This window comes from Rhinoderma darwinii, chromosome 1 (genome assembly GCF_050947455.1).
Source record: "Rhinoderma darwinii isolate aRhiDar2 chromosome 1, aRhiDar2.hap1, whole genome shotgun sequence".
Lineage (NCBI taxonomy): Eukaryota > Metazoa > Chordata > Amphibia > Anura > Rhinodermatidae > Rhinoderma > Rhinoderma darwinii.
This window is the reverse complement of record NC_134687.1, coordinates 245749458-245774504: the sequence shown is the minus strand read 5'-3', so window position 1 is coordinate 245774504 and position 25047 is coordinate 245749458. Positions and strand designations below refer to the sequence as shown.

The window sequence follows — 25047 nt, the reverse complement described above, 5'->3', positions numbered from 1 at the left end:
CATCTTACAGATGCTAGTGCATCTGTATCATGACGTGCATGTTAAAGCTTTGGGTATGATATGAATATAAAACAGATTGGGCTATAGTGCGCATTTTTTGTGAGTCTTTTTAGCCTCGAGAAAATAGGGCATTTTAATCATGTTTGTTATTTATAACAAAAAAAAGTCTTCTGTACAGCACAAAAGTGAATTTACAGTTTTCCACATACAAATACTATACATATCCGTATGAATAATAAAGAAAAGCCCTCAATGCATAGTATATAGTGCAGATTGCAAAAAAACAAAACACAACTAATCCGTTCCAACAAAAAATGCATTTAAATAAACGTCATAACTACAATTGTTGTATGCGGTAACACAAAAAAAATCTGTGGTAAAAAAAAGAAAATTTTTTTTTTCTCTTCTACTTGCATCATAGTCATACCATACACATAACTGATTATTTGCCTTTGCAGCCTGTGCAGCCATTTCTGGGAAAAACAGTTGTTCTACTCATTATGTACGGCTTGGTATTTAATTGATCAGATACTGGTCAGTAACTTATACTTTTGGCTAGGTCCAACCGTCGGCTTTGGTATCCTAAAGATGAAAGTGTTCATGAAGAACTTTAAAAAAAGAACTCAGTCCATCGAGACAGTGTAAAAAAAATAAAAGTAAACTTATAGCAGCAACCATGTGAGCCGTCTGGACTTCTTTAGTGTTAAAAATGTCCTCTAAGTTCATCAATGAAAACATGAGAAAGCACTAGCAGTTCTTCTTAGAAACCTGGGTCTTGGTAATAGCTAAGTAAGGGAGACCAATTCTTTTTGACTTGAATGGCCAATATTGAAGCTGTAAAGTGCACTCGGGAATCTCATACTGAGCATCAAAATAGGCAAATACAGTGTTGATGTATGCAACAGCAAGACAAATAAAGATGTGCCTAAGAGAAAAAAAGCACAGTAGTTAGTGATACCGGAATCTGCACAAAAGAACGTAACATGTACATTGATATAAATCACTAGTTTTGTAGATGCTGCTGTTTGCTAACCCTCTATGGGGCTTAAAGGGAATGTGTCGCTAGAAATGATAAAGAAACATTTTCAGTTAAACAATTAGTATTTGAGTGATTACACATTGTTTTTATTTTTTCACAAGTCAGGAAATATTATAAATTAGATTCTACTTTATAACATTTCCATGTGCTGGTCACTAGAGGGAGCAGTTCCCAAAATTGCAGCATGGTCACTGTGGTAAAGTAACCTCATTGATTTATGCTGCAAATTTGGGGTGAACACACTCTCCTCTAGTGTCCTCACACAATCCCCCCTCCCTTCTTCTGGCTACTGCCAGGAGAAGGAGGGGTTTGAAGGTCTTCAAACCTACTACACTGTGTGCCGCCATTTTATGAGCAACTGCACAGTGTAGGAGGATTACATACAGGGCTCAGCAGACAGTATCACACGAACATAATACACACAACACATACACTAACATTTCGCTCTACAAACGAGCTTTGTTTTGGACTGTGTGGGAGCGGCGCATGTGCCGTTCCCACACAGACGGCAAACGCTTCTGATAATGGAACGGATCCAGTTCGCATTCTCTATGGGGTTGTATGTCGTTACTCGACACATGCAGAGATGAAAAAAAGTGGCAGCCCCCATAGAGAAGTAAAAGTAAGAACACAGTAAAAAGTTTAAAGTCACAACACTAATAAATAAAATTTTTGTTTATATATTATTAAAAGCAATATAATAATGAAAAAAAAAATTCATGACACCTTCCCTTTAAGCTGGCCATACACATTAAAGATTTGATCCTGTTGATTTCAATGGGATTTGCTGACCATCTAACAAACTAGACTACCACCAACATCTCCCTGTTAGATGAACAAACATCTGTATTCTCTGAATGGGCCATTTCACTGCACCTTTTTTTCATAAAATTTGCAGCAGGCAATCGTAGGAAATTGGTAGATTGGAGTTCTTTTTCATTCCAAATAATAAAATAACAGATACCCATATAAGAGGATTATAATTTAAAAGGTTAACATTCTGTAAAAATTTGTTTTTTTCAAGGTTTAGTTTAAGGACCCATTTCTAGCCCTGGTGAAATGCTGATATACAGTGCAATATCTGTTTTTTGCGCTATTAAAAAAAGGGAAGTTACGGGGGGCATGGCTTGAACGCTGAGATGGGTGGACGTGATCTCTGGTGGCTCTTCACTGCTATCCAACAGAATCCTGCTACATCCTACCACATCAGATCCATCTGGACATGGTACCCATCTCCATCACGTCCTGTGGATTATTTAGAGGTGTTTTCGGGACATTTTTAGCGTAGTTTGGAGCGGATACACCTTGCGGCCTAACAAATGCGGGGGACCGTGACCTCAATTTATTCACCCGACACCGCTCTCGCTGCCCGAGACCACGCTGCCTATATCGCGAGAGCTCACATGCTGTAGCTCCATGAAGTTCAGCTTTGCTACTAGCAACCAACAAAGAAGCAGCGTGGGATCTAGGCAAGGTAACTGGAGTGCCGTGCACCGCGTGGTGAGATCTCAAAAACCTCTCAAGCCTTCAGTTACTAGTTATCTCTAACCTCAGGCACTGGGGCTCCAGGATTGCCATTTTCAACGTTCTCAAACTACTGTGTAAGTGCCACACATCCCCCCTCCCGTACTTCTGCCTACCTGTCAAATCTTTATTGTGAGTTGCCGCCATTTTCACCTTTTTCATACGCTGGTATACCTGAGAGACTATACAATATTTCCTCTGGGATTGTGCACAATTGTAGTTGATCTGGGCTTCAACCATATTTAGCTTAATATACAAATTCATTTTCCTGTGCCTATAGAGAGCATAGCTCTAATTTTTTTATCTGCCCATTTGCTCCAGAACATAATTTCTACCATCCTAGTAGTGGGCCTGAAAACCTGCTACTAAAGCCCAGGACTGAGGGATTTTGTACAGACCTCACATCCATTGGATAGCAATGTACTAATGTAATACCACTTTTTGAGACATTGCATTCTCTGCTACTTAAACGTCACTTTACATTAACAATGGTCAAACCTGCTAAAGATAAAACCAGAGACACTTTGGGAACTCCAAAACGCAATAAAACCAACAGAATTTCGATAAATTCCTGAAGAAAATATTAACGGCCTCACCTGCGGCCAGACTCAAACAAGTGCTAGAAGAACATGCAGAGCCTGAACCGGAAGAGTGCAGGGGAAAAACAAGGAAAATTTGCGCAGTCATTAGGTGACGGCGCCAGGCAAGTAGGGATGATTGCAATATATATGGTGGTAATTCTTTCTTTATTCTTGTGGACTACGCGTTTCAAGACCGTACTGGTCCCTTCATCAGGTCAAGTATAATGTTTGAGCTTCGAAGGTACATCCTTTTTATATCATAAAAGAACCAGGAACCCAGACGGCAGAAACGGTTACATTTCTTTTTAAAAATACAAAAGGGGAGGAGAAAACAGAGGGAGAGCGCTTGTTCTGACATCAAGCACAAGTACAATTAAACATTTTCATGCTAGTGTTTTACACCAGTACAATTAACAATTCACAATTAAGGTATGTTCACACGCAAACGTAAAATACGTCTGAAATTACGGAGCTGTTTTCGGGCGAAAACAGCTCCTGAATTTCAGACGTTTTTGCAAGTGCATGCGTTTTTCGCGGCATCCATTATGGACGTAATTGGAGCTGTTTTTCAATGGAGTCAATGAAAAACTCTCGCAGTTTAAAATCACTTATGTGGTATGGTTGGGGAGAAAGAACCTACTTAAAACTTATATTTTACCACAAGTGCTGTATATACTGTTGACAGTTCCTATACAGCTACCGAAGTAATTTTTTGTACAAATAGCAAGCATTATTCCAAATTCATTTGGAATGGTAAATGAGCTAGAATCTTCTATGCACAATTAAAACAGAGTATATTGCATTGTGGATGCGCTCTACCAGGCATTATGACCTATAAAGTGAATCACCTGGCTAAGTGGCTTTTTCTGTTACGAATGCAGGACAACTCCCTGCACATTCACATAGATAGGCATCTTCTTGGTGAAGAAGGTTTTTTGTATCTCTGATTGGTTACTAGGTTGCAACAACCCATTTGTAGTATAACCCTTCGTGGTACTATTACAGTGTGTCACAAATATTCTTCACACACACTATTGTGTAATGGCCCTTCTCCATTTATTCCCATGAGTATTCTGCCAGCTTATGTCCAGAATAAGACCTTACCACTGACTTTCCCCTGGTCAAGGGTCACAGACATTATGGTAGCTCCACACTTCAAAAATAAGGCTCATTTGCCTATCCTCACTTCATTATTGCAGATACCAGAAGATCAGCCAATTTCATTTTTACATGAGATGTCTTTCAGCCATCTATGTCACAAATGTTTCGATAACATAAAGGCTCCCATATGTGATGCTAACTGATTGGAGAACTTTTTGCTGCTCCCTCGGCTACCCAAAGGATTTCTTTCCACACTATATAAGGGGGTACTATCACAATCTGCCCCAGATAAGCCGACCTTTCTGTCCTCATGCTCTCGAACTCTCACATATTCTCTAGAAGCATAAAGATTCAACAGAATTCTTATAAAACGCTTTCAAGGTGGTACAAAACATCATATCAATTAAAAGTGATGGGACTAACCCAAGATGACAGTTGCTGGAGGTGCGGTAAAAACATAGGTACCATCTCACATATTTGTTTCTATTGTGATCTCATTCAACCCTATTGGGATAAGGTGCAACATTATATCTCCAGGGTCTACGGGAACAACATTTTATTATCTCCTGAACTGATACTGTTGGTGGTTCCTACATCACAGTTTCAACCCTCTAAAAATAACCTCCCCACTACCCTGCTTACAGCAGCAAAACGACTTATTCCTCTTAAATGGAGATCTTCAGATCCTCCACGATAGAACAATAGATAGATAAAATGCATCAACTTGCGAGGTTGGAGGAACTTGCTAGCTGGGAACTGGGATGCCATGACAAATATATTAAAAGTGTGGAAACCTTGGCGTGACTAACACGACCTACAAGATTTCTCTGAAAACTCCTGTTCCACTGTTGGTTATTTTTTTATGTGTGCTATTGCTTGAATAGGTGTAAACTTTGCTCTCGCAGATCTCATGCTACAAACTCCTTGTGCCCCTATCAGGCGCCTAGTCTATCTCAATTTGTATGATGATTACATGACAACTTTTCGCTGTCACACCCCCTTTCCCTCTTTATCTGTTGTCTCTTTGTGACTATTTGTGAATCTTTGTGTATAATTCCTACACATCATCTGTAATGTTTGAAATTTGTTTCAACATTTCCGACTTATGACTTGATTATTTGGGCCAGCGTGCCCTTCTTTTTCACTGCTGACGTTTCTATTGTTTAATAAAAACAGATTTGATGGAAAAAAGGGGGAAGTTACCCATATTAATCCACTACATATGTTATTATCTTGGATGACAATATTTTAATGCACTATAAAGATACTGAACTGTACAAAGAGTGTAAGGAGTTCCAAAAGATTCTGAAGATAACAACTGGTGGGTTAGGTTGACTTTCCTCCAATGTGTATGGGGACCCTTAGACAAACACTACTATGAAAGTATTACACATGGACTACTAGACTACCATCCCAGTGTGACACAAGGAATACACTCACTTCTTTTATTAGAGATGACTGAAGCAGCCCTTTTTTATACATATTCTTTCTTCTAAAATAGTTTTTTGTTGGTGTTATATTGTCAGCCTACAGGGTGTTGAGTAAAAGTAACAAAACCAACTACTAATACCAAGAAGATGAAGTGAAAATTGGGGGAAACTACTTGTATCATTTGGGCTTGGGTAAAAATGTGAAAACAAAAGAGGTTTCAGACTATTAAATGGGGTAGAAAAAATTTGGAGAGAAAAAAATTTGCGGATTTTATAGATATATGTAAGATATAATTAAAGAATGCGACAAAGAGCATTCACATCTTGTGGTAATATCACAGGACGAAACACTACTGCAACATCACATAATATTACATGCAGTTTTGTTGCTGTTTCACTTCTCTGACTTAAAGGGACATTAAAGAAACAAAAAGGTTAAAACCTCACTTTTAAAATAGAGTACTCACTAAATAACCGTTCAAATAGCTATATTAGGCTTAGTGTGTTATACACTCAATTTATTAGTTGCTTGTGAGGGCTTTATTTTTGTGAGTGAACCCAGATTTTATTCCTACTGGACTCTATGCACATTTGTGGATTGGAGTGATTATCACCAAAACGATAGTTGCCTTGTTTTTATTTTTGCAAGCAATCAGCAGTTGGTAATTCCTACCACTACTCTGTGCTCTTCTAGCCCTTAATTGAACTGACCCTATACGTTTCTACATATAACTGTGTCGTCAGGGGTCATATCAAACATTGTATTGCAGATGCTGTATTTTCTGAATCAGGCATTGATAGCAGCATTGAAAAAACGGCATGGGACACCGAATATTTATAGATGAGAACACACCTCACTTCCAATAGGTCTTTTGTGTCTGGCCAATTGTGTCCTTTATTAGTGATGATGCACGTCGCGTTACAAAGCCGGCCCCCTCTGCTATTGGACAGTGACCTGATGACTCTAATCACAACACGGGCACACCTCCTCCAGCCATTGGATGGCTGGGTCCATGACACATACCGCATCATATGACGCTCTATGCTGTGATTGGACAGAGGTAAACCAGGGAATCCCGACAGTGCAGGTAAATATACAGGTTTGAACTATTTGACAGATTACAAAAGATGGTGATTATTGAGACAGAGGTCCATTCCTCAGAGACAGGAAGCAATAGCAATAGATTTTGATGTAGACACATACCGTTGTTAATATTGGTGATTCCATCACTAATCTAATAAAGATTGGCATAGTGTTAAATGTTGATATCCTCTATAGCTTGCTTATTATCTTTGGAGGAATTAGTCTGCAAGGCTACACTTTTGTATTTTTTGTCATCTACATTCACATATTATTCAATAAAACAAGCATATGATCGTTTATTCTATAAGGGTTTTTAATTTAAAGGTCCACTGGGCCTTTTTATGTCGTTTTGGTTATCCCAATTACCACCAGCGGTGGCCTAATCCATTCATTGCCTTGAAAGCGAAAATTTCGTGGATTACCGTGTGGCAATTCGGGTATCTTTCTTATTTTCAATGTCACAAATGTGTTGGCGTATTGAGCGACCAAATTGCCTGTTTGTATTGCCGACATAACTTGCCGGAGAAGAACAGGTAATCAGGTACATTACCCCTGTAGTACTAAAGTTAATTAGTTAATTAAATCCTGTGTGGAATAGATTTTCTTTGTTGCCATTTTCCCAGTTGTAATGAAATCACAAGCGGTGCAATGACAGCATCTAAAGGTTCCTTTTAGTAATAGTTGTCGATCCAGCCAAGTACCCTGTTTTTCTTGTTTAGGGAAGAAACTATGTAATATATGGTCATTTAAATTTCTTCCCCTCCTATACGTAATTGCTGGAGTTTCACCTATGCAGTCTAGGAAGTCTTTTTCAGCTCTTTAAACGACCCAAAATTGGACCATGATATCTTGTACATCCTGATGTTTTAAATTAAATGTACCTATCACTCTGGTTATTTATCTGTTTGTTCCTCCTTCTTTTTAGGGATCAATAAGGACTGCCTGTTAGTGGTCATTGCATTCTGATAGGCCTGTCCAAGGAGATATTTTGGATAGCCCGTCTCCTCAAACGTCCCTCCAGTTCCTATGCCTGTAACCTGAAAAAATTCAGTCTGTTACAGTTTTTCCTAATTCTTATATATTGCCCCTTAGTGTATTGCTCGTTTTTGTGGGGTTGGGTGGCAACTAGACCAATCAAGGAGATTTTATTGTCGCAATTTGCTTACGATGGACAGTTCTGTTAATTTGCCCATCCTTCTCCTTATTTATCCTCTGGTCCAGGAATGATATCACATTCTCATGGATCTCCAAGGTAATAGAAAGACCCAAGGAGTTTAAGTTTTATTTAAGACTGCAACAAAACTTTTATGGGATGCTACTGTTAATGTCCACAGGATCAGTATATCATCAATGTATCATATCCACATTGGGATGTTTTGCCTCCAATTTCCCATGGATTCTGTAAAGACCAGCTTATTCTCCCACCAGCCAAGGTACAGGTTAGCAAAACTTGGAACTTAAGGGCTGTTCATCGCTGTACCGCTACACTGATGAAAGTAGGTGCCTTTGAACAGAAAAAAACTAGGACTTCATATAAAGTCCAGTAATTCTATAATAAAAGTGTTGTGTGCCTCATACTGTATTGCCCCTATTGACAAAAGTATTGGCAAAATATCATCCTTGATGGGGGATGGAGGGAATATAAAGCCTCAACATCCAGGCTAGCCAATCGAATACCTTCCTCTGCCTGAATGTCCTCCAGTTTTTGGAACACATCCATGGTGTTCCTCATATAAAATGGGAGGGACACCATGAATGGTCTCAGGCCCTAGTTCAAATAGAAACTGGCATTTTGAGTGAGATTATTTATTCCAAAGACTATTGGACATCCCTTTAGTCGTGCATAGCTTTTGTTCATTTTTGGAATACTATAAAAGGCTGCCATTTATGGATTGTCTGGGTACATATAGGTTCATATAGGTTCCTTTGCTTAATCCAGGATCCCCTTGAGCTCTCTTTTTACTCAATTTTAGTTTTTTTTTGGCAGGGGCATAACTAGGAAGTTCTGGGTCCTTATAGCAAACTATTGATTATGCCCCTCCCTCCCTCCCATGTGTGCCACACACAGCCCTCCTTGTAGATAGGGCCCCCCTGTAGATTGAGCCATACAGCCCCCCTGTAGACTGTGCGTTTCCGCCACCCCTGTAGATTCTGCCACACAGTCACCCTGTAGATAGTGCCATACAGCACCCCTGTAGATAGTGCCATACAGCACCCCTGTAGATAGTGCCATACAGCACCCCTGTAGATAATGCCATACAGCCCCCCTGTAGATAGTGTTATTCCCATTGTAGATAGTGCCACAAAGCCCCGTAGATAGTGCCCGTAGCCTAGTAAATGGAAGAGCAGGGAGCTACCTCCCTGCTCTGCTATAGTGCTCAACAGTATCTGTGTCCTAAGGATGCAGATACTATTGAATGTGGCGTCGCTACCGCCGTAGCAGCCATGGTGGCTGCTAGAGGCGCCACCGGGCATGGAAGGGGCCCGTGCCGGTGGGTGGCACGGGCCCCCTCATGCCGCGAGACCTATAGCAGCCGCTATGGCTGCTACAGCGGTAGTTAGGCCACTGGTTTGTGGACATTATTCTGAAGCAATTTTTGTCCAACAAAATTTTTTGGTACATTTCCTTATAGTTATCACTGTCTATCAAGACTATGTTTTCTCCATTGTCAGATGGCTTTATGACAAGGGAGGAATCATTCCTAAGATGGTTCAGGGCTCCAGTTTCCTCTAGTGTCAAGTTGAATTTATGACTAGGCATTGACTCCAATTGTCTCAATTTATCAGTGACTAATTCAACAAACAGATCGATCCACAAAAGAAGGAATTTTTTTGGACTGGGGCATAATTGAGTAAAAGGACCTTTAGATTGTTATTGTTGTGCTAGGTCTGATAGTTCCTCTAGGGCTTGTAGTCCTGGGATATCAGTTTCTTCTAGGCCCATTTCTAAGCAATGTTTCTTATTAGGTTATGTCAAATATTTTTTTCCATTTAAGCTTTCTAGCAAAAAGATCCAAATCTTTTGTCCATGTAAATGCATCAAAATTTACTGATGGTACATATGAAAGTCCTTTGGGCAATATATTTTTTTCATTATTGGACAGTGTGTGAGTTGAGAGGTTTATTATTATCTCTGGGTTTGTGCTTCCCTCTCTATCTCTAAAAAATTACCTCTGCCAGGATAACCTCTACCTCTTGTTCGTTGTGAACCCCTGCCTATTAAATGGACTCTTTGGTTGGTATAAGTTCTTATTTCAGAATGATAGCCTTCAGAATCTGTTTCCTCACAATCGGCAGATGCAATATCATTTTAAGGCCTAATTTTAAGTAGTGTGCAGAAAATTGTATGGGGGCACCATTCAATGGAGTCATAGGCATTTTGTGAGCCACTGTATAGTGCTCCATGCAGGACCTTATTATGGGCTTATTCTCTCCTAGAAGTGATTATCTCTGTAATACAGCATCTGATGGAGCATGTCTAATTTTTTTTTACTGAACAAAATGTAGTATGCCTTCATATGAAATCAGACGCCTATAGAAGTACAGTAGTACCCCATATCTTCTATGGAGGCTGTATTACAGCTTCGTACAACTCGGAGGTTGTAATACAGTCCTAGACTTTCATGTACTTCTGTAAATATGACTTTCTTTTTTATTACATCCCAGAGGAAAACCCTGAGACATTCTTACCAGAAGCTGTGCAAGTAGCAGAAGTTAACCCTTTTCCAGAAGTTGCAGAAAAGGCGATCACTAAGCCAACAGGAAATAGCCACTAGCCACAGACAAATGGACACTAAGGTCAGATTAATAATGTCCCGATCACTACACCTGAAGAGAAAATAACAAGAGAATAATTTAAACAGATTTCAGTGATTATAGCGCGTTCCAAATTATTATGCAAATGTTATTTTTCACTGATTTTCCTAAATAGTTGATGCAAATGACAGTCAGTATAATCTTCAAGCCATCAACCATTGGAGTATAATGAAAATTTTATTGAACAAATCTCCTAATGATAACAGATTTTTTTTTTAGAAGTAAAAAACTCAAAATGCACTGTTTCAAATTATTATGCAGAACAGAGATCAAAACATTTTAAAGGTTGTAAAGAGAACTAAAATGGTCATTTCTTGAATTTGCAGCATCAGGAGGTCATATTTACAGAAATCAAAAGCTCTTTCAATAAAAAAAAACTTAGCAGGCCAAGTTACATGTTAACATAGGACCCCTTCTTTGATATCACCTTCACAATTCTTGCATCCATTGAATTTGTCAGTATTTGGACAGTTTCTGCTTGAATATCTTTGCAGGATGTCAGAATAGGCTCCCGGAGCTTCTGTTTTGATGTGAACTGCCTCCCACCCTCATAGAGATTTTGCTTGAGGATGCTCCAAAGGTTCTCAATAGGGTTGAGGTCAGGTGAACATGGGGGCCACACCATGAGTTTCTCTCCTTTTTATGCCCATAGCAGCCAATGACACAGAGGTATTCTTTGCAGCATGAGATGGTGCATTGTCATGCATGAAGATAATTTTGCTACGGAAGGCACGGTTCTTCTTTTTGTACCACGGAAGAATGTGGTCAGTCATAAACTCTACGTACTTTGCAGAGGTCATTTTCACACCGTCAGGGACCCTAAAGGGGCCTACCAGCTCTCTCCCCATGATTCTAGCCCAAAACATGACTCCGCCACCTCCTTGCTGACGTCGCAGCCTTGTTGGGACATGGTGGCCATTCACCAACCATCCACTACTCCATCCATCTGGACCATCCAGGGTTGCACGGCACTCATCAGTAAACAACACGGTTTGAAAATTAGTCTTCATGTATTTCTGAGCCCACTGCAACCGTTTCTGCTTGTGAGCAGTGTTTAGGGGTGGCCGAATAATAGCTTTATGCACACTTGCAAACCTCTGGAGGATCCTACAACTTGAGGTTCGCGGGACTCCAGAGGCACCAGCGGCTTCAAATACCTGTTTGCTGCTTTGCAATGGCATTTTAGCAGCTGCTCTCCTAATCCTATTAATTTGTCTGGCAGAAACCTTCCTCATTATGCCTTTATCTGAACTAACCCGTCTGTGCTCTGAATCAGCCACAAATCTTTTCACAGTACGATGATCACGCTTAAGTTTTCTTGAAATATCCAGTGTTTTCATACCTTGTCCAAGGTATTGCATTATTTCACGCTTTTCGGCAGCAGAGAGATCCTTTTTCTTTCCCATATTGCTTGAAACCTGTGGCCTGCTTAATAATGTGGAACGTCCTTCTTAAGTAGTTTTCCTTTGATTGGGCACACCTGGCAAACTAATTATCACAGGTGTCTGAGATTGATTACAATGATCCAAAGAGCCCTAAGGGTATGTGCACACACTAGCTGTCATTTACGTGTGAAAAGGCAGACTGTTTTCAGGAGAAAACAGCTGCCTCGTTTCACACGTAAATGCTCCTCCTCGCATTTTGCGAGCCGTCTGAGACGCTCGTAAATCTTGAGCTGTGCTTCATTGAGTTCAATGAAGAACAGCTCAAATTATGTGGCAAAGAAGTGTCCTGCACTTCTTTGCCGAGGCAGTCCATTTACGCGTCATCGTTTGACTGCTGTCAAATGACGACGCGTAAATTACAGGTCGTCTGCACAATACGTCGGCAAACCCATTCAAATGAATGGGGAGATGTTTGCCGACGTATTGGAGCCCTATTTTCAGACGTAAAACGAGGCATAATACGCCTCGTTTACGTCTGAAAATAGGTCGTGTGAACCCAGCCTCAGACACAATACCATCCATGAGTTTAATTGAAAAACGAATAATTAAATGATTATGACACTTAAATCCAATGTGCATAATAATTTGGAACACGGTGTATATCACGGACCGAACACGCTCATTTGTCGGAGGCCTAAATGTTATCTGTGGGGTGAGGGGATTCTGTTTAAAGGCTATGTAAACCTTTGAAAACGTTTTTTTTTTTTTTAAATAAAAATGTGTATCAGTGTGTTTGGTGCAACTTTGCAATTACATTTTATTAAATTATTTTTACTTTTTGAGATACAGCTGCTTTGTGTCCTGACTGATGTGTTCAGTCAGTCGGATCAAGCTGTTATCAATCACATCTTTGTTCATAACTTAGATGTGATCGGTAAGGCCGGGTTCCCACGTAGCGTAAACGCTGTGGAACTTCCGTAACGGAATTCTGTGCGGAAATTCCACAGCATTTACAGTAGCAGCAAAGTGGATGAGATTTTGTAAATCTCATGCCCACGCTGAGGAAAAAAACTGCAGCGTAAATGTTAATAACTTGACCTGCGGTGCAGAATTTAATTCCGCAGCATGTAATTTTATGCTGCGTTTTTGTTGATTTTCTGTTGCGGTTTTTCAAGGCTATGCAAAACCTGCAACAAAAAGCCAAGTGTTGCGACAACTGTGGTGTAATCTCAGTATTTACGCCACAAAAATCACAACTCCGAAAAAAAAGGTGTAGCCTTTAAATAGTTTTGTGGGGGAGGGCGATTTCACTGTAAATGTCATGTGTGGGGGAACTTATTTAGCATATATTCACAGGTTACGGTCATATTGTTTTTTTTTTTCTTGCAGAGATATTCGCAAAACTATGGCAAATGACCTGGTTATAAAGCAACTTTACAAAAGCTGTTGCAAAAAAACGTGATTTGACCTCGACGTATGAAGAGACCCTTGTAGTTTATTTGTGTAGGGTAATGGGGCTTTGCTGTAGATGTTATGCAAGGGAAAAGTTTAGTTATAGTTTCTGTGCGGGGGAGGGTATATTCACATGTAGCGTTTGAGGTGCAGTTTAAAAAAACGCATCAAAACCGCGCAGTCAAAACAACGGAAACCTTACAGAACAGTGACGAATGGAAACCGTTTGCAACGGATGCATTACCATTGAGCTATGGTTTCCATCTGTTTCTGTTTGGTTTCCGTTCATGGGTTCCCCTGACAGAAAAGTCATACGAAACCCATGAACGGATGTGAACGAAGCCTTAGGCTTTCAACACACAAGCCTGTTCGGTCCATGATATACGGACCGTATGTCCGCCGCATTTCCCGGACTGAACACAGTGCAGGGAGCCGGGCTCCTAGCGTCAGCGTTATGTATGATGCTAGGTGTCCCTTCCTCCCCGCGGGACTACTGTCCCGTACTGAAAATGTGATTACAGTACGGGACAGTTTTCTCGCAGCAAGGCAGGGACTCCTAGCATCATACATAACTATGATGCTAGGAGCCCGGTTCACTGCACTGTGTTCGGTCATGGAAATACTGCCGACATACGTATCTCACGGACCGAACACCCTCGTGTGTGGGAAGCCTTACATATATGAACATGAGGAACAGCCCCAGAGTGCCTGGGCAGAGCGCTAGTAGAAGATTTGCCCGAGGACTCCAGCCCTGGGAAAGCTCCACTCTCCGGGCGACATATCCCACTATATACCATACAGTGGTATACGTTTTGGCTAAATTGAACAAAATCCAGGGCATTAACCGGTCACTGCCTGCTCCATGGTTTCGTTCACTGTAATCGATGTCCGCACTAAAATCGGTTAAAGTGTATAACATACCTACATGAGTGCCACACTTTCTGTTTTCCACCCCCGAAGGGGGGCCCAGACATCTTGGCTGTATGGGGCCCAGAAATTCCTGATGGCAGCACTGGCCCAGCCACAAAATTGGATTGAGGTCTGGATTCTCACTTGGTCTGACTTTGTGTTTATTCATTCTGTTTAATATACTGTAGATATTAAATCTGAGTCTTTTTGATTAGAATCAAAAATTATAATTCAATCTTCTGATTCAATGTTCTTATACAATAAAATATAAAGCAATGTCCTTGAGAGGTAAGCACTATTTATAGGGGATATTAGGCATTATTACTGTTTGACATAAAATGTGGACATAACTGCCATGAAATAGGAATATTATGAATGACAGATAACTGGACTAACTTGTGACAAGAAGCATTTTCCTAGCTTCTTACCGGTAACGCTTGTTCAGCCACCACAACTACTAGTGCTAAGTTCTAATTATTGGGATGGTTTCTAGTATACTTACTTTCTTATCTCTTTTACGAGTAGATACAGTATATGGAATGTTATACTGTTTAATACATAGGCATTAATTGTAGGCTTTACAAGTGACATCAGTGTACTAGCAACGGCTACAACGAAGACAGCAGAACCAAACTCACTCCTAGGTACATAAGACAAAAAAGATTACATGAAAAATGACTCTGGGAAATGTAGACTGTGAACACTAATAAAAATTGATTTCTGCTGAATGGATAGCAACCTCATGAAGTTGGCATGTATGTGTTTAACCCCTTCAGGACAAAGCTAATTTTGTCCCAGGTATCTGACTTATATTGCTTATTGCTGTTTTATATTTTCTCATTTTCCTTACACTTTTTTTGATGATTGATGAGACATTATTTGTCTTTTATGTGCCAAAATTTCTTATGTATACATTTGTTGTATTTTAGTGCTTGTTCTTGCACTTAGATGTAGTTGTGAAAATTTAGACATGATAAAACTGGTCCAGACAGAAAGAAACTTGGCCAAATTTATCACAGTGTCGCACACTGTATGATAAATTTGGAACATCTTGCCAGACATGTTAGACTCTTTTCTGTTCAATACAGCAGATCATGGCTGCCAGACGTAACAACAATACTTTGCAGAAAAAATGGTGAATGCCATTAATACATTTTGCCCATTTTAGAACTCCTCTTTTTGTAAACACTTTTCAAAACTGTCTAGTGTCTAAAACACATTTAAAATTTGTTGCACGCCATGTATGACAATTTTTTGCCGCAGTTTCAGACAGAATTCTGGTGCGTTTTCCATAGTAAGTCTCCCCCAGTATTTCTCTTCTTTATACTTACATCTAATTAATGAAACCATATTTTTTATTCTAAATAGGTCCAATATTTTGTGCTGATTACTGTCATAATTTACATTTATAGTGGTTATTGCTCAGTTTTTCTGATACATAGCTTCTTTAGGCTGCGTTCACATCTGCGTCAAGGCTCTGTTCCGACGTTCTGTCGGAGTTTCCATCAGAACGCAGCCCTGACTGATACAAATGGAAACCAGAGGTTTCCATTTTCATCACCATTGATTTCAATGGTGACGGATCCGGTGCTAATGGTTTCCATTTATCTCCGTTGTGCAGGGGTTCTGTCGTTTTGACGGAATCAATAGCCTAGTCGGCTACGGTATTCATTCCGTAAAAACACCGGAGCCCCTGCACAACAGAGACAAACGGAAAGCTTTTGCACCGGATCCGTCACCATTGAAATCAATGGTGATGGAAACGGAAGTCTCTGGTTTCCGTTTGTGTCAGTCAGGGCTCCGTTCCGATGGAAAATTTCAACGGAACGGAGCCCTGACGCAGATGTGAACGCAGCCTTAGAGGAAATTTAGGTTTATTATGATTAGTGACAGTTATTAGCCATCCATAGAAGTAATAATTTATTGAATTAGCCGCTGATCCGTGAAACTGTATCAGGATTAGATAAAGAACTGCTGTATAATGGATCAATACTACCTGCCCTTGATGAACCTCGGGAAGTAAGGCTTGGGAAGCCAGATAGAATAGCCAAGACAAATAACCCATAGGATGGAGATTTCATCCAGTAACTGTCCGAAGAAGCTCAACGTCATATGGTAGTACATGGAGAAGAGTCCTATAGTTGAATCAATATTATAATTTTATATAGTCTCAATGTATGGATTACATAAATGTAAAAGCAAAAGATATTAAAAACATATCAAAATATTAGTGCGTTACAAATGGTATATATGAAAATATAAGTTTGATGGAAAAAGTATGAAAATGTATTTGTACAAACCAATCATTGTGAACATGATCCAGACTAGATGGACGGTCAAGCTGCGTCTGCAGGCATATGGATGTAAAAGGTACATCATGAGGGGGCCAACCAGAAGGAAGGCAATATTAGTAACCTATAAGAAATTGGAAGAAATAGAGTTTAATATTCTGAACTGGTGTAGTTGTTTATGGGGAAAATGTTTACTTTTGATAGAATACAATAACTATATATAAGTAAAAATAAATTGGACCCCCACAGATCTGTTATTAATGGCCTATAGGCCATTAGTATTATAATTCCTGAAAAACCTATTAACATGAATAGAATAAGTGCAATTTCATATGTGAAAATTTCCACTGAAGGATATCTAACATGAAATGCATGTTCAATATTTATATCCTACTACACGTTACATGGGGTATATTAATATTAATAAACATAAATACCATAGTCAAACATATACAGGGTGGGCCATTTATATGGATACACCTAAATAAAATGGGAATGGTTGGTGATATTAACTTCCTGTTTGTGGCACATTAGTATATGGGAGGGGAAAACTTTTCAAGCTGGGTGTTGACCATGGTGGCCATTTTGAAGTCGGCGATTTTGTATCCAACTTTAGTTTTTTCAATGGGAAGAGGGTCATGTGACACATCAAACTTATCGAGAATTTCACAAGAAAAACAATGGTGTGCTTGGTTTTAACGTTACTTTATTCTTTCATGAGTTATTTACAAGTTTCTGACCACTTATAAAATGTGTTCAAAGTTCTGCCCATTGTGTTGGATTGTCAATGCAACCCTCTTCTCCCACTCTTCACACACTGATAGCAACACCGCAGAAGAAATGCCTCCCGATCTGACCCTCTTAGACTTAAGGTCAGAAGGTTGCGAAACGCGCGTCGAGGTGCTTGGTGTCCAGGTGTCCTATCCCACCAGTATCATGTCCTCAACAGGTATTGTGTTCTATTTCTAACTGCTTATAGCTTGTCTCTGATTAGGTCTCCATTATCATAAGCATGGTTGCTATACTTTACTGATTGGAGGGACCTGTCAGTCTGATACTCATACATATGATTTAAGCTATTACTTACCTGGGATGTGATTCTCTATTGGGAGGAATTATTTCTCTACATATAATTTTTGATATTGTATTTTGTGAACCTGGTATACATTCTTTTAATTATATTTTATATGTCTATAGTATATACTTGGGAGGGGGGTTAATTTTGTACGTTTTGTATTTATTGATGTGTAATAAAGTAAAAATAAAAATATTTTGATATAATATTATTATGTCGAGATTTTTCTTTTCGGTTCCATATACTAATGTGCCACAAACAGGAAGTTAATATCACCAACCATTCCCATTTTATTTAGGTGTATCCATATAAATGGCCCACCCTGTACATCAATTCAGAATCTCTGCTAATTTGTTTGGACAAGCAGTATTAGTCTGCATAAACACATACATTTAGGAGTTCTGTTCTCGCGTCCTTCCTTAATTATTGAAAATGGGAATGTACCCAGCTCAGGGGAGAAGGAAAACATTCCTAAAAATATACTCTGGGTCTCCAGTCACTTTTTGATAATTAAAGCACCTTTACGGGCTCCCTGTTACGAAGGCTCATTTGGCTCAGTATATGTGTGGCATTTACCTGATAATGTTCTTCTCACTAGTGGTTTAATAATTTGTACTTTATCATTTTTCTGCTCTTGCTATAATGGAAAGCAGTGTTTCATGCACTGGCATCCTGGTCAATATGTGATGGGCTTGTGTTTATACACAGCAGCCAATCTGAGGAGGCAGAGCTGCAGTGGGGAAGGGGAAAGCAACAGCCTAAACCATGCACTAAACCAGGCACTATAGATAAGATGCAGTCTCAGATCTAAGCTCTGCCCGACTGGAGATCAACTAAAAAGAAGCCAAGTAGCCACCACTGTGAAAAATAAATAGCAAAGGCATCACCTATAGGTACTGACTCACATAGCATTTTTAAGCTCATGACAAGACGTCGTTTTAAACAAGAAAGAAAGAATGAATCTCCAGAAAAAAGTCTGCATGCAGCCTCAAAGAGGTTGTCCAAGGACCCTGCCCCCCTCAAAAACTCCCTAAAAACATAAAATGTTTCCTTAACCATAATACATCCTTATGTTGGATAAAACAATATGTTAGTGCTATTAACCTACCACCGATATTGCTGCTCAAACGCTCCTCCCACTTTCAGGTTGCGGGCAACTGGCACTGCTGTACTACATATCCCATCACACATTTCTGTCCTCTCTGCAGCCTAATCCTTACCCCCACCTTCCCTCAGTATGGCCTCACTAGTACTGCAGGTCTACCCCAGACCACCCCCAGTCTAGCTGAGAGAGACAGAACTTACAAGGGGGCTGGCTTAGGAAGGTAGCAGTCACAGTGCCACCCTCTTTAGGTCACATGTTTGATGATGCGACGACACCAACAGGGGTGGGAAACAAGGAGAAGTCACATGGGGCTGTGTCGGCACATGATCATGTAGGTGGAAACCACAGAGTTTCCGTGATCACGTGACCAGCGTTTCATTTGCTATTTCTGGACAAAAGTGAAAATTTAACTCTATTAAAAAGTATGTTTACATTTTATTATGGGATTAATAGGCCAGTGTTTTGCTTCTCAGGATAATCCCTTCTATGAACTTACCGTGTTGTAGTACTCTGCTACGTATTCTGAATGCAAGTAATTTGCTTCACACCAGTCAATCTCGGAACTATGCCTTGCAAATATACTTGGGGGCATGCTGAATGGGAGAATGGGAGAGACCATATAAAAACAGTATGATACTTTTAGAATTACTACTATTTTTATTTGTAAAGAGCTAACAAAGTCCACACCATTGCATAATAATATAATTCATGAAGTTTGTTTCAGTATAAAGATATGTTCACACCGCATATTTATGAAGCAGAAAAATACGAGGCTGATTTTCAGAGAAAACAGCCCCTGAATCCAGACGGTTTTGGAGCTGATTTCCAAGGCATATTTGATCTTCTTAAAGCGTTTTTGAAGCCGTGTTTTTTTAAGCATATTTTGAGACGTATTTTCTAAGTGTTTTTTGTAGTGTCTGGCGAATATCAACTTGTAAAATGTTTGAAGAAGCGTGACATGTCACTTCTTTTTTACGAAGCATATTTTTACGAGGTGTTTATTTAATTCGGTAGCGTATGAGCTACACAGGTCATTTCCCATTGAAGTTAATGGGAAGCTGTTTGCAGTCGTAATACGCTCCGAAATACACCTGAAAATAAGCAGTGTGAACATACCCTAAGAATATGTCATCAAAAGTGTAACAGAATCCCCCATTTCATCTGCCTCCAATCTAAAAGACAATGGTAAATACACCCACAGGTGGACACGATTTAATAAAACAGTTTTTTTTTTTTTGTCAAACAACTAGTTTTTGTTCTACGTAGTATTCAGGAAGATAGCACACTGGAATCCGAATCAGAGTACCCGAAAATAATATAAATAAAATAATGATAATATGTTGATACATTGTGTAATTCATCCAGAGACAAAAGATCCATAGACATATTCAGCAACAGACATGGATATCTTGAGTCATTTGAAAGTTTGGTATTTCATGAAGCGGTACAGAGAAATTCTTTGTGAATATTTTGTATCAAAGTTGTTCTGTAACTTCTGTTTATTCTGGTGTGGGAACAAATCCACTATGAACTCAATAGAGCTATTGGTAGTTTTTCGTATGACGTGCAAATGTATCTTTTGAATAGTTGATGGAACAGATAGTAACTTCATGACATCTGGAAACAAATAATGCAAAAAATTCCAAAAGATCTATTGTCAAAACACATGTTCTGTTACACCTTTGTAAAAAAAAAATTTAATTATATTACATTATTTTGTGTTTTTAAGCAACTTGCAAAATCACTTTGATTTAAATATTTTTTTTAACTTTTTAGGATACAGCTTCTATGTATTCAGTATACATAGAAGCTGTATCATTCTGTCTCAGCTGATTCCGTCAATTCAGATAAACTGACGGCTTTGAAGAGCGGGTCCTGCATGTCTCAGCTCAAGTCTGGTGCACAAATGCCTAAACTTATCAGACAAAGACTGCACATATTTACTGCACATAAGGATTTGAACCTCTGTATTTTATATGTTCAGTGTCCTGGAAGTTGATGGCACTATAAATGTAACAATAATAATTCAGGAGTACAATCAAGTTTTCATTTTTGCCTTTAAAGCGTAGGCTAACCTTTTTATACTATTTTACAATTATATATATATTTTTATACGTGTGTGCACCCGTAATTACGGAAGCGTTGCTAGGCGACGTCAGGGGATAGTCACTGTCCAGGATGCTGAAAGAGTTAACTGATCGGCAGTAACGCTTTCAGCACCCGGGACAGTGACTACCGCTGGAGTTAATAGTATTAAAAGTTAACTTACCCAGAACTCCCTGCTTCTTCCTCCAGTCCAGCCTCCCGGGATGACGTTTCATCCCATGTGACCGCTGCAGCCAATCACAGGCTGCAGCGGTCACATGGACTGCCGCGTCATCCAGGGAGGTCGGACTGGATGTCAAAAGAGGGACGCGTCACCAAGACAACGACCGGGGTACGTATGAACTTCTTTTAATCGCTGCGAAAACTCTGTACGAAAGGGCTGCCCCTTCTCTCTATCCAGCACTGATAATAGAGAAGGGCTGCCGATTACTGCAGAGAAAACAGGTCCATAAATACGGGTGGAATACTGGTGACAACGGGCCCGTATTTACGGGCATGGGTCCGTAAATACTGGTGGAATACGGGTCGAATACGTGTAACAGAGGACCTGTATTTACGCCAGTATTTACGGCAGGAAAAAAATACGTTTGTGTGCATGGGGCCTAAGCTACTTAAAAATTAACTTTTAAGAATCACTATTAAATATAGGTATATACAAACTAACAAGACAACCAAAAAAGAGGTACCGTAGTTTATCTTTTGTACCAATCTACTGAAAAACTACCCTCCCCACTGACAGTATGACATAGGTATGATGTAAATATAGATAAAAGTATGTCTGTTCAATGACTACCAATCCAATGGATATTACTTTACAACACCATAAATGTCAAATGATATCAATACTGAAAAAAATGGGTGGATCTTACCAGACTTGTACATAGATGCAGCATAACACCTTCATCGAAGTTGATGATAGAGGGTTCAGATGCTTTACTATCACTGGTTTGCAATTAACCCCTTCCCGACATTTGACGTATCCATACGCCAAAGTCGGGTAGGGGAAGTATGGAGCGGGCCCACACTTCAGAGTAACTAGCGGCATCGTGCTCGAGTGCGATCCCGCTTGTTTAACTAGTTAAATGCCGTGGTCAATACCGACCGCAACATTTAAATCGTCAGAAAGAGAGGGGTGACCCCCTCTAACAGCTCATCGCGCCCTCTGCAACGCAATCGCGGGGGGCCGATGGTTGCTATGGCTGCCTGGGGGCTTAATGAACGCCCCCAGGTCTGCCATCTTTGTACACCTATTAAGCCCTGCCTCTGGCAGGGCTTAATAGATGACTGTCAGAATCACGATATACTGCAATAAATTAGTATTGCAGTATATCGTGCAAGTGATCTAATGATCGCTGGTTGAAGTCCCCTAGGGGGACTAATAAAAAAAGTCAAAATGAGTTAAATAAAGTTTTATAAAGTCAAAATAGTAATTAAAAGTTCAAAAAAAAACCCTTTTCCCATTTTCCCCCTAGAGCATATTAAAAAAATTAATAAATAAACATAATTGGTATCGCCGCCTCTGTAAAAGTCTGAACTATTACAATATATCATTATTTAACCCGCACGGTGAACGCCGTAAAAAAGAAAAAATTGTAAACGCCATAATGTCTATTTTTTGGTCACCTAATCTCCTGCAAAAAATGAAATAAAAAGCGATCAAACTGTCGCATTTACACAAAAATGCTTATCCCGCAAAAAATAAGCCCCATACCACTTAATCGACGGAAAAAGAAAAAACTTATGGCTCTCGGAATTTGGCGACGCAAAATACATTTTCTTTTTTACACTTAGGTTTTTACTTGTAAAAGTAGTAAAATATACAAAAGAAACTATATATATTTGGTATCGCCGTAATCGTATTGACCCGCAGAATAAAATTAACGCATTGTTTTAATTGAACAGTGAATTCCGTAAAAACGGCGGGTGAAAAACCATGGAGGAATCGCTGTTTTTTTCATTTTCTACCCCACAAATAATTGTTTTCCCGTTTCCTAGTACATTATAAGGCAAAATAAATGGTGCTACGAAAAAAAACTACAACTCGTCCCGAAAAAATCAAGCCCTCATAGTACTATATCGACGGAAAAATAAAGGCGTTATGGCTTCTGGAATGTGGGGAGAAAAAAGCTAAAATGAAAATCTGAAAAAGGGCTGCGGCGGGAACGGGTTAAAGAGACAGTAGCAACCATCCCTAACTCACCCTACAACTAGGAGAAAAACAGGGCAGATATTCAGTCCTGCTACTGACCCTAGAAGGGAGATTGGTGCATAAGGCCCTATCCCTACACTACAAACACCCTATTTATAATCCTATTATCCCAACGCGTTTTTTTCCTCTTGGGAGTCATCAGGGGATTTATATGGAGTATATCAAGAAGATTTTATGAAACCCGCGACTTATTAACAAATGGGAAAAAGAAGCAACTGGTAGCTCTCTTCACTTTATGAGCCTGCTTTTGGAGGAGGAGATCTTGAGGTTCTTGATGGTAGATTAAAAGAACAAATAGAGGTCATTCAAAAGTGAACTTGATTTTTCTAGCAAAGAAAGTCAACTGCAGAATACTCTGGAAATAATCCAATATCATCTTAAGAAAAACATAAGCACAAACAATTCACCAGAGATTTAGAGGACTTCAAAGACAATAAGGTCTATCTGCTTTTAGGAGAGAAAAAAACAAGAAAAGAACAGGCTTTAGATCTCTCCTCCACCGAGATAGAGCAGTCTGACCACGAAAGGTCAGGAAATATACAGCGTGGTCGGGGTAGAGGGAGGGGGAAAGACCGCAGTAGGGGCACTAGACAGCAAACCCCACAACAACCTTGTTTTTTAGAACGAGGATACCCCCTGAGGAATCGCAACAACGTCACCCCGAACAGCAACCTGGTTTAAAGACCCAAGTAGTTAACCTTTGAGATAGGGTCCTCAATGAAAGTAAAATTGATATTCTAAATAAGGGACTATCCTTTGTACCAACATCTGATTTTAAGGCTATGTTACACAGAGTTTTTTTACGAGTTTGTCGCGGAAACCGTGCCGCAAAACTCGTCAGAAACGGGCCTAAAATTTCTCCCATTGATTTCAATGGGAGGCGGAGGCGTCTTTTTCACGCGAGCGGTAAAACCGTCTCTTGAGAGAAAGACGGGACATGCCCTATCTTCGCGCGTTTACGCCTCTGACCTCCCATTGACATCAATGGGAAGCAGAGAAAGCGTATTTTGCTGCGTTTTATACCCACAGCGCTCAATGGCCGCGGGCGAAAAACGCTGCGAAAATCGGCATGCAGGGAGAGGAAAATCTGCCTCAAACTTCCAAACGGAATTCCGCCTGCAAAAAACTCTGTGTGAACATAGCCTAAGGTGTTCAGCTGGGTAAAGGATCTCAATCTATTTGTCTGTGTTTTACTTTGGCATAAATTCTTTCAACAGAAAGAGAAAAGGGAAGCTTTGGCATTGGGTGTCCCGAGAGACATGGTAGTGGATGTAAGACTATTAGAGGGACTTCGTAAGGGAGTTGGTGATCTGAGGGGCTGTGGCCTATTCACATCTCTGAGAAAAGCACTAAATTGCCACCTCAAGGTGATGTGTCATGTATTGACGTGTTTGTGAATATGGTATCTGATGAGCTTATGAATCTCAATAGTGAAGAGCCACGCATTACTGTAGCAAAAAGTAGGTGCAGGCATTACGCACTTTGGAAAGTGATAGCTCTATTACTATCAAACCCTCAGACAGGGGGGCAATGTGGTAATCATGAATACTATACAATATCAAAAGATGTGTGACAAACTACTCTGTGATAGAGGTTATTAGATCTTACAGCAAAATCTGACACCTGAGTTCAAGAAAGAACTGAAAGGCATTTTGGCTGAGGCCAAATTCGCCCACCTTATTGACTCTGCTAAATTTGAGTATCTCCTCACTAGTGCCCCGCTTGTGGCAACCTTTTATTGCCTGCCCAAGATACATAAGGGTGTTAATCCACTTAAAATTAGACCCATAGTGTCAGGAACTGACCGTCTCTGTTAAAACATTAGAGTCTATTTGGATAAAGTGCTTCCCCCTTTGTGACTGCATTACCATCGTATGTCAAAGACACAACTGACCTTCTGAAACTTTGGAAGGTGTCTTGAGCTAGAAAAGTGTAATTTT

The 25047-nt window shown here is 39.8% G+C and overlaps 1 protein-coding gene across 1 annotated transcript in view; it reads right to left on the bottom strand.

The window, feature by feature from the left end:
- Positions 1 to 298: 298 nt before the first annotated feature.
- The window catches only part of ACER1 (alkaline ceramidase 1), a 35690-nt gene continuing 10941 nt past the window's right edge, over positions 299 to 25047 (bottom strand). The window contains exons 2-7 of the mRNA XM_075863276.1: positions 19289 to 19385; positions 16622 to 16736; positions 16318 to 16456; positions 14824 to 14961; positions 10450 to 10587; positions 299 to 925 (exon numbers count right to left, since the gene is read on the bottom strand). Of these exons, the coding sequence (XP_075719391.1) occupies positions 748 to 925; positions 10450 to 10587; positions 14824 to 14961; positions 16318 to 16456; positions 16622 to 16736; positions 19289 to 19384 (804 nt within the window). The 5' untranslated portion in view covers position 19385 and the 3' untranslated portion in view covers positions 299 to 747. The remainder of the gene's footprint in view (positions 926 to 10449; positions 10588 to 14823; positions 14962 to 16317; positions 16457 to 16621; positions 16737 to 19288; positions 19386 to 25047) is intronic.